At 39.4% G+C, this 10,960-nt stretch overlaps 1 protein-coding gene across 1 annotated transcript in view; it reads left to right on the forward strand.

The window, feature by feature from the left end:
* The window catches only part of LOC128506317 (carcinoembryonic antigen-related cell adhesion molecule 20-like), a 33,445-nt gene extending 23,203 nt beyond the window's left edge, over positions 1-10,242 (forward strand). Inside the window, exons 3-5 of the mRNA XM_053476722.1 lie at positions 6,658-6,999; positions 7,409-7,663; positions 9,418-10,242. Of these exons, the coding sequence (XP_053332697.1) occupies positions 6,658-6,999; positions 7,409-7,663; positions 9,418-9,536 (716 nt within the window). The 3' untranslated portion in view covers positions 9,537-10,242. The remainder of the gene's footprint in view (positions 1-6,657; positions 7,000-7,408; positions 7,664-9,417) is intronic.
* The last annotated feature ends 718 nt before the right edge of the window (positions 10,243-10,960 follow it).

Raw genomic sequence — 10,960 nt, forward strand, 5'->3', positions numbered from 1 at the left:
GTGCTTTGGGTTATACACAAGTATATCTGAAACTAAACGATGAGTGTTAGAGAGACAGAAGGCAGGAGTACTGAAGACCTCACAGCTGTGCTGATATTCTGTACAGTATTTGTATGGGCATGACTTAGTGATGTAAATCCAGTTTATCTGTTAAAGAGAGATAACAGAGAGAGAGAGAGAGAGAGAGAGAGAGAGAGTAGTTAGGTGTGGTCACTCAGATCTGGCAGAAAGTTTCACTTCAGTCTCTAAGTTCAGACACACAGCAGGTTTCCTTCAGGCTCTGAAATGGAAGTGTGTGTTACGTCTTTCTTACTGACTGTACTGTGTTTGGGGCACTATGGGAAACCTACAAACACAGGTAAGCAGTGTGTGTGTGTGTGTGTGTGTGTGTAAATGTACTAGTCTAAAAAGAAAAAACATGATGATGTTCTCATCTTACCTGGAATAGACACACACACCCAAGACTCTCCAACCATCTCTGTTACTTTTTTCTAAGCTTTATTTGTCTATTTGTTTATTTTCTAAGCTTTACAACCTTAGGTGACCGGAAAGGCACCTTTATAAACAAAATGCATCATTATTATATTTATTATTATTATTATTGTTGTTGTTGTTGTTTTTTATTATTATTGTTGATATTTTATTATTATTATTATTATTATTATTATTATTGTTGTTGTTATTATTATTATTATTATTATTATTATTATTGTTGTTGTTGTTGTTGTTATTATTATTATTATTATTATTATTATTATTATTATCCAGCTGTCCAAGTGATCCAGTGTAACTAAAATGCGACAGGAAGCATAGAGGCAGTCCAGTTTTCTAAGCTCGCTCACGGAGGACAATATTTTTTTTACAATCAATGATTCAAGACACATTGTTCCATAGGAAATAACATCAATGCAGATAATTCGTTCCAGCCTCCCAAAAATATTACCAATATTATCAATTCCCAACACTATAATCATATTCCTGCATTTATGATTCCTCTTGGCAGCGGCTGCCTTAAAAACCAAACTAAAAGCGTCTCCCTTTTCTTCTTGCTACCGTCCTCGATAACATTCTCAGGACCCACAGTGCTGTGTCTTCACTAAATTTTACACAAAATGGGAAAAATACAGACCTCAGACCTTCTGCATGACACTGATGACCCTGTGGTATAACTCCAGATGGTGAGAACGGTGGATAAATGATGTTTCTCCAGAGGTTTATCAGCTGCAGAGGCTGAAGCGTGTCCTAACACAACTTCCTCTATAACACAGGGTGTCTGTACAGTGGACTGGAAAACAGGCTTCCTGTTACTGCGTGAGAAACCCGCCCTGTTTCAGTTCATTACCACAATCAACCAACACACCCAACACACCCAGGGTTTTAAGTAACTTTTTTTTAAGTAACTTTTTGAAAAAAAAAAAGTACTTCTATGTGTAGTTTTACTTCACCAAACTTTTTACTTTAAGAAATGCTACTCTTACTCCGCTACATCGACTTGACATCGACAATAATCACATGACTCCATTTGACCAATCGGGCGCAGTAACAATAACCACATGTAGTTTTTTACATTTTGATTCATAAACATTCAAATTCCATACAAACGTAAATAATTCTGTTGATTGTGTAAAGCTGCTTTGGGACAATGGCAGTTGTTAAAGCGCTATACAAATAACATTGGATTGAATTGAATAGTTATACCTTCAGCTGTTGTAGGCAGTGAAGGAAACATGTCGCTGTTAGTTTAGCTGTTTTATGTAATGTTGCAATGTTACATCTATAATTAGCAAATAAACTAAAGGCTAAAAAGTGTTATTTTCTATCTGCTGAGCCATTTGGAGGGAAACTGAATATACAGTATATCTTACACTGGGAATAGTTTACACTGTTCAAACATAAAACAGTCTTACTGTTAGTGTGTGTGTGTGTGTGTGTGTGTGTGTGTGAGAGAGAGAGAGAAACTCAAATAAGAGAGGAGGAAGTGTTACAGTTGTAAGGAATCACCACTAGAGGGCACTGTTTTGTTAGTTGTAGTTTTGGTTTTGCAGACTCAGTTTCCCAGAATGCACCTTGGTCAGGTGATGCGGGTGCACACCTGAACCGAGGCATGTCATTAAATCTTTAATAAATAGCTGATTAGTCGGGGAAACTGGGTCGAGCATTGACTGTTTGTTAGTGTGGACTGTGTATGTGGGCACTTTGTTCGGTATTTTTGTTTATTTATATTTTGGTTTGTTTTATATATTGGTTTTATTGCTTTACGTTGTACTATGACTTAGAAACTTGTCCCAAGGCACTACTCTATGTAAGTTTTTGGTGTTTAGTGTGTGTGGAGCTGATTCGGTGTTGAGTTGTTATGTTGTGTGTTAGAGTATAGGTAAGTAGTGAGTCTCCATGTGTCCTTTAGACCGTCCGTGTCCTGAGTCCCTAGTGTGTGGTTGGCTATTAGATAAGTGTAGCTATGTGCATGTAAGGCTAAAGTTCATGCACAAAATTAATTGTCTTAATCACAAATGTGAGCAGGAAACTAGTTCCAGGAGAAGGGTGAGAAGGTCGCGGGGGGCAGAGTGTCAGACTGCAGAGTGTCAGACTGCAGAGTTGGGAGGGGGCTGGTCCTGGCTTGTGTCAGAAGAAGAGATTGTTGTCATGGCAGCGTGCAGGAGCTCTACTTCCACCTGCTGCAGTCTGACACTCTGCCCACCGCCACCTATCGCCAGATGTGTGCCTGCATGCAAACTGCGCTTCGCTCCTATCTGTGGACATTTGTAATTTAAATGTTCGTAAGTCAGGGGCTACATCGTAACCTTGGATTGCAAGAAACCCTGTAATGAAAATGTTTAATAAATTTTTACTTGTTAATCAGGTGAGTCCTAGTGATGGGATATTTAGATCATTTTAGTGACTCTATTCTTTGAATCTTGTTCATCAAAATGAATAAATCTTTTTTCAAGTGTTTTAGTTAATTTCATTATTTTAATCAGAAATAAAATAAAATGTTACATTTGTTGGGAATATAAGTAGCATTTCTAATGATGATCCATAATTGTGTATTCTCATGTGTGTACAATAATGTTATGACTGATACTATAAGCTATGCTGAAACTCGGGTAATCATATACTTGTTCCTAAAGCTATGTTAAGATGCCTGTTTTCTAATGCACCACCTGCACATACTTCTGCAAACTCTAATCTTCTTCCTTATATGGTAAAGGAAGACTCTGTACAAGTTGTGATAGGACACCTCTCTGCAGTAATAGATTACTTCTGCGAATAACATGTCTGTATTCCTTTCTGTTAATCCTGTATATTATATCGGTGTAACACCATGGACACACATGATTATATCATCAGCCCAGAAACAGTCACACCCTGTGTGACGCACATCCATGTTCGTACTGCTCTATACTGTAAATACCCCCGTCTGTGCATTAAAACTTTGGATATCTCCTGATCTGAGTAAGACAATCAGCTCCAGAGAAAGCCTGATGGTAGATAGCTGGTGTGAAGGTTGTGGTTGATCCCATAATCCTAACGACATTTTAATAAACAGACCTCCAGCATGTCTACATACACACATTCTGGCTATAGTTCCAGTAATAATAAATATTACAATACAGCTAAAGACATATTATAATAAACAGGTCTATAATCTTCTGGTCTGAATCGTTTGTTCTTTGGTCACGTGACTCTCATAGACACTATGCAGTAGATAAATTCAAAATAACGAACGACTCAGACTAGTAGACTTAAAGGTAATTACTCATTTCTGTTCCCTGTACATAATCTATGGAGGTTTTGTGATGCTTTGCTCATGCGCGCCCAGTAAAAAAGGTATTTAATTGTTTATGAACGACCCATCACCAGTCTCAGTGCGCGTGCGCCGCTCGTATAGTCAACATCTGTGCGCGCGTGTACTGTTTACTATAACACTGTGACCACATGTGCGTGTGAAGCATCTTTTTGTCTTCGTATGTGTGTGTGTGTGTGTTTGTGAAAGTGGTTCTTTCACATGCGTGTGAACTGTTGCATAAAGGAAAAGCAAATATTATAGATGTTTCTGTTTCCAGTTTCTCTCTCTCTGTAAGAACACAGTGATTCCGTTAGAGTGTGTCCCCTCCTCCTCTCGCCTTCTCTCTCTCTCTCTCTCTCTCTCTCACACACACACACTCTAACGGAAACACTACTCTGTCGAGATTCTTTTCAATGGTGCAGGTTAGTTTGTTTAATTTTACTTTATATTTAGTTTAATTTTTTTTTTTATAGATTTACTTTTTTGGGTTGTGGAACGAATAATCAAAATTTTTATTTTGTAAAATAAGTTTTATTGAGAGATAAAGATTAGAAAATGGATTAACAAGCTTACAAAGTTTGACTCTTTTTCCCCGTACAAATACAATTGAAACTAGAGGAAAGCAATAATAATTGTATAATAATAATAGTAATAATAATAGTAATAAAATTAAGAGAAAATTAACAAAATTAAAAATCAATAAAGTAAATCACAAACCCGATTCTTTACAAGGCCTGTTTAGTTGAAATATAAAGTATGATTATGAAACATTGAAGCATTACATTAAGAAATAAAGTATTAGTCTGTAGAGTTAACACCAAGATAACAGTAAAGGATGCCAGATTTTGTTCTCCACAGTTTGCCCTTCAGTCAGTATCTAATTTGTTCCAAATGTGGAGTGGAAATCATTTCTCTAAGCCATAACTTGAGTGTAGGAGCCTCCGTTTTCTTCCAGAACAATAATAGTAACTTCTTGTCTGTAATTAAAGTATATGCAAGCAGTATGTGTTGTGCTCTTGATAACGGATGTGTGTGTTCAGGAAGTCCCATAATAAGTTAATAATAATAAGAGTCTAGCTGTATTTGCTCTCTAAATGTTTCTAAAAGAACATCAGAAAATCTGTTCCAATAACCCTGTATCTTGGAGCACAAAATAAAACTATGGGACAAATCAGCCTCTACTAAATTACATTTTTCACAAAGAGGTGAGACGTTTTGGAAAATTATATGCAGTTTCTTTGTTAAATAATGCAGTCTGTGAATAATTTGAAAATAATCTGAGGTTTTATTATTTTTTGGGGGGGACATTTGCTTTGATATAAGAGTGTTTTGATATACAAGCATGCTTCTGGAATTATGCTCGCAATCCAGGGTTCCACTGTACAGAATTACCTTGGACTGTGAGTAACTCGGACTGCGAGTGTTTTGCAAGGCGAGCTAAATATTTTAATCAATTTTACTTGGTAAACAAGTAAGGTCTTGGCATACGAGTAGTACGCATGTCTGCTGAGTGTCACGTGATCACAACTGAGCCAATGGTTCTCTCTCTCGCGCGCGCTGTGGGATTGTGGCTAATCGTCTCCTACGCTCAGTCTCAGTGTGCACGTGTCTACTGTTTACTATAACACTGTGACCGTGTGTGTCTGTGTGTGTGTGTGTATGTATGTATGTGCGCTAAAGCATTTTTAAATTTTGTGTCCAACTGTGGTGACAAAAAAAAGGTTAAACAGTCTGTATCAGTGCAGGAGATAAATCTGTTTAAAGACAATGCAGCATCACATTTCAGTGAAAACCTCGAAAGGAGAAAAAGTGAGTGTCATTAGAGAGATTCACTGTTAGAGTCACATAAAAAAAAGAGGATTCCAGTAACCAGACAGACTCTGTCAGGGAGAAGTGATCCCGTTTCTGTGTGTGTGTGTGTTTCTCCTGCTTCTTCTTTTGTCTAACCCCACAGATAATTCTTTTCAAAGGTAAAGTTCAGGTTAAATTGTTTTTTTTTTACTTTACATTTTGTATAAATTTTTTTTATATTAATATTTTTGGGTTGTGGAATGAATCATCTGAGTTTCAAGTATTTCTTATGAGAGAAATTCAGTTTAATATACAAGCGTTTTGATATACAACCACACTTCTGAAATCAGTTATGCTCACAATCCAAGGTTCCACTGTACATAGTAAATGGTTTTTAGATTGGTTTTTTTATTAGTGTAATGCTTTGATAAGGCAACATTATTTGTTTGTTTATTTTTTCATTTAATAAAGTTCTAGAGCTAAATGTGTGTGTAGTTGCTGCTCCACCTGTTTACATTTAGACTCGTTAATATAACTGTAGACTTACAGATGCTGGACTAAACCTCTAATTACTGATTTAGATTAATTTAAACACAATGATTATATTTAAATTACACTAAGATGTAGTTTGTGTTAAACAGGAAACTAACCTCGTGTTGATTTGTTATTGTGCTGAACAGAAGATTGTACATCACTTGTTCTCACTCCATCGTCTCTGCTGGTGGAGTACGGAAAACCTGCTGATATCAACTGTTCCATCCAGAGCAAACCTGAGGGACCATATATACTGGGCTGGGAGTCTAAAATATCACAACCAATAACAGATACTGGGACGAGTCTGCTGTGGAGTGTGGACAGTCTGACCAACTGGGAGGAAGTTGGAGGACTCTGGTGTTACTACACAGATGACAAAATTCAACAAACTTGTAAAGTAAATCTGACCATTTTCAGTGAGTTCCATCATCTCATCTCCTCTTTTATACAAAGTCAACATAATATACAGGGTTTACTGTGCTGTGACTCACACGGGATCATTATTAATCATTAGTGTGTGTGTGTGTGTGTGTGTGTGTTTACAGAGCCCCCAGACAGCATTACTCTGACCTCTGTGTCTGATGAGTGGACAGAAGGAACTCAGACAGAGCTGTGGTGTGAGATTGTAAACGTCGGTCCTGGACATAAACTCAGTGTAAACTGGAACAGAGCGGATCAGAAGAAAAACAGCACTTTCACCGTATTCAATACAACATCATTCCCAGACCTGGTAAACAATATATCGAGTGTGAACAGGACAGTGAAGCTGAATGTTACTGCCACGCGTGAGGACGATGGAGCGCAGTATCAGTGTGAAGCCGTGCTGGATTTGGACCAATACGGACTTAAAGTCTACAAATCAAAACCAATCAACATCACTGTACACTGTAAGTAACAAGATTAGCATTAGCACTAGCTACATTAAAGTAAAGGTCAGCCCTAACTCATACTACTCTACTCTAACTAGCTGTAGTGTGGAGGTCTCGGCTATGCTAACTACAGCCTTCAATGCTAAGAATATCGTAAACGTGTCTATTTAATGACGATCAGCTCGCCAGATCTTATAGGATTAAAAACGGTGTGTTCCTCTCTATAACAACATCCACAGCTACGGCTGCTGAACCTCAGGGCTTCTCTCACACTCTGACTAATGATGTTTAGTCCCAGAGTTTAGTAACATCTCTCTGCAGTAGGATGAAGAAGAGACTGATAGCCTTAGGTAAGAGGTTATAAGAGGTTATATCTGTCCTTCCACTTGATACAGTCTCTTTCTCTCTCTCTCTCTCTCTCTCTCAGATAAACCAATCATACGACAGTCTTCCTATCAGGTTCATGTGTACTCTGGGGAAAGCCTGACGATAGACTGCTCAGCAGATGGAAACCCCAGACCTGATTATAACTGGACTTCACCTAATAACATCTTCAGTCCAAACTCCTCCTCCTCCTCCATCACCATCACCAGCGTCCGCACTGAACACCAAGGGCGGTACACCTGCATCGCCACCAACTCCGCCGGAGAGGCAACAATGAATGTGACTGTAATAGTTACACGTAAGTCACACACACACACACACACACACACACACACACACACACACACACACACACAAGGATAAAGACCACTTGTAGTGGGTTGAATAGCACATGAGTGGCTGTACAGCTCAGGAACAGAGCATTCTCATAGACCATGGTCAGTTAAACTTACTGTTAGAGTCCTTCAGTTTCTTTTGCTGGTCCTGTTGATGGATGGAGGTGACATGGCATTGTGACAGACAGTGCAAGTTCCATCTTCTCCTGAGGGAACTACGGATGATCTCAATAAATTTCTTATTTATAAACCTTATCTCAACTGGGTCATTTTTACTACAAGCTTCAGACAAGCATCAGGTAGACGAGGTAAACGTAGATCATTTATTTTTTACGTCAATCCGTCTAGTTGGATATGCCTCATAGGAGCCCATCAGGAGGTGTACTTGTAAGGTTCTTAAACCTTCATACAGTAAGTGGGTCAGGGACATGCACAGATCAGGCATAACATTAAAACTATCTGCGAAATAAGCAGCCTCCAATGCAGCTCTAATGGATTCCACTGCCCGTCTGAAGGTGTGTGTGGTATCTGGCAGCAAGCCTTCAGCATCAAATCTTTTAAGTCTTTTTAGTGTGTTAGGTGGAGCCTCCATGGGTCAGACGTCTTTCTTCAGCATGTCCCACAGACACTCAATCAGATGCTAAAAGACTGAGATAACGAAACCACCATCTCCATGAAGGTGTGTAACTCAATCTGTTTAGGTAGGTGGGGCATGTCAGAGTAACATCCACATAAAGGGCAGAGGATTCCCAGCAGAACATTACCCTGAGCATCACACTGTCTCCACCCGCTCACCTGTTGCCATTTATTACCCAGTTAAGCGACACGCACACACCCAGCCTCCTGTATGATGGAAAAGAAAATGTGATCCACCAGACCAGGCCACCTCCTGTCAGTGCTGATGCTTACGTGCCCACTGTAGGTGCTTTTGGTGGATGACAAGGGTCAGCATGGGCACCCTGACCCGTCAAACCGTGCCTGCGCAACAAACTGTGATGCTATGTGTGTTCTGAGTCCTTTCTATCAAACCAGCATTCACTTTAACAGTTTGAGCTACAGTTGCTTTTCTATTGGACCCAACTATATGGGCGAGCCTTCACTCTCCACATGTATCTGTGACCCACGATCTCCATGACCTTGTCCCTGGTTCACCGTTTCTCCAGCACTTTTGGAAGGTCATGACCCCTGAAGACCAGAAACACAAGAGTTTTGAAAGTATTTAGACACACTCTGGGTTATTCTCAGGACTAGAGAACAGAGAGGGTTTTGAAATAAGATGGTATGAGGGCTTGGAGAAGAGTTACTTCATCTGTCTTGTTAAGAACAGAGTAATGACATCATGTTGTATCATGTCTCAGCTGAATGTCACTAAGAATAAAAGCCTCAGCCCAATGAGGTAGATGAAGTCAACCTAGATAACCTTTCATCATCGAAATGTCAATGTGAAGACTTGGTAACACTGACCATTCTGTCCCACTGTCATGCACTGATTTAGTTATATTCAAAGCATACACTTCTAAAGAGTCTGTACAGATCACAGCTTTAGGTTTCACATTTTGTATTTTTATATAGTTAAACCATATATTGCTTTATATAATGTAGTGTATCACTGTATCATGTATAAAATTGTGTGTTGCTGATGCAGTTACAGTTGCTGTATTTGTATTAATACTTCACAATGTTTTTAATCTTACATCCTCTTTTCTTTTCTCATCAGCGATCATCATATACATCATGATCATTGTGATCTGTGTAGTGGTTGGTATAGTGCTGCTGGTAGCTTTGGCCTGTGGTGTGTACAGGATGTGGTACCGGCCCACATACATGAGTCCCTAAATCCAGGAGCAGCTCACCTCCAACAGGCAGAACGACCCTGTGGGACAGAACACACAAAACCAGGAACAACATCTCTAGAATCTGGTGAAGTGAACACCTGTAAAAACCCAAAGAATACAACCTACTTTCAAAATGTTCAGAGGGGGAACCTGAAGTGACAACAAACCAGCCAGGGGTAACATAGTGGTTAAGGTATTGGACTGCTGATTGGAAGGTTCGAACCCTAAAGCCACCACTACGTTGCCACTGTTGGGCCCCTAAGGAAGGCCCTTAACACTCAATTGCTCAGATGTATAATAAAGTAAAAACTGCTTAGATGTATAATGAGGGCGTTGGTCAAATGCTGTAAAAATCAACATGGCTTCAACATATTTGCTTTACACTCACCACCGCTAGCTTGCTAATAAAATATACCTAGTTACCCATATATGAGCGAAAATTCGGAATTTCAACTTCCCAGTTGTATGTTTAGTTAAACACAGTATTAAACCTAAAATAGAACTAACTCTAGTAGTTAATTCAAAATGTTCCACTTTCCATGTTAAATTCTGAAACTGACTGGTATGTACACGTGTTCTGTGAAGATGAAACTCAGATATAAAACCTCGGGCCCAGACGGGTTACAGAGGTTACCTTCTGCCTTCTAATTGTCAGCTTTCACTGTTTATTATCAAGACCTGGAGCAATAAAACCTGAACAACCTGAACCTGGCAAGCGTTGTGTGTTTTGTGTGTGAAGTGTTCATTGTCAGTCCTGCACCTTCAGCAGCTCCCAGAGGATCAGCTCGTTAATATTATTTAAGCATATCAACACTTCAGTGGGGAGCTATCTCAGAAAGTTTACACAATTTGTTTTTCTGTGGCAAATTTGTGACCCTTGTTGAAGCACTCACACAGCCTGAGCATTCCAGGAAAATACTGCAGAGAGAAATAAAGAGCGGTTCCAGCTCTATTCGTGTACACATAGACTCACTCACTCACTCACTCATCGTCGATACTGCCTTATCCTGTATACAGGGTTGTGGGGGGCCTGGAGTCTATCTCAGGAGGCTTAGGGCATGAGGCAGGGTACACCCTAGACAGGGTGCCAGTCCATCGCAGGGCACACACTCACACATTCACTCACACACTATGGGAAATTTGGGAATGCCAATCAACCTAATCTGCGGGTCTTTGGACTGTGGGAGAAAACTGGGGTACCCGGAGGAAACCCACCAAGCACGAAGAGAACATGCCAACTCCATGCAGTGTACACATACAGTATTAGATAAATATATACAGATGTTACTTAAGGGGTATTCTGTTTTTACCGCCACGCCTCACGGTGGTGACATTTGGGTTTGTGCAAATCAAGTAAAACATTGTAGTTAAACGAATTCATAATGACAGTATTAAAATCACAGTATAAATGTAGAATTTAAATTA

Source organism: Clarias gariepinus, chromosome 18, assembly GCF_024256425.1.
Source record: "Clarias gariepinus isolate MV-2021 ecotype Netherlands chromosome 18, CGAR_prim_01v2, whole genome shotgun sequence".
Lineage (NCBI taxonomy): Eukaryota > Metazoa > Chordata > Actinopteri > Siluriformes > Clariidae > Clarias > Clarias gariepinus.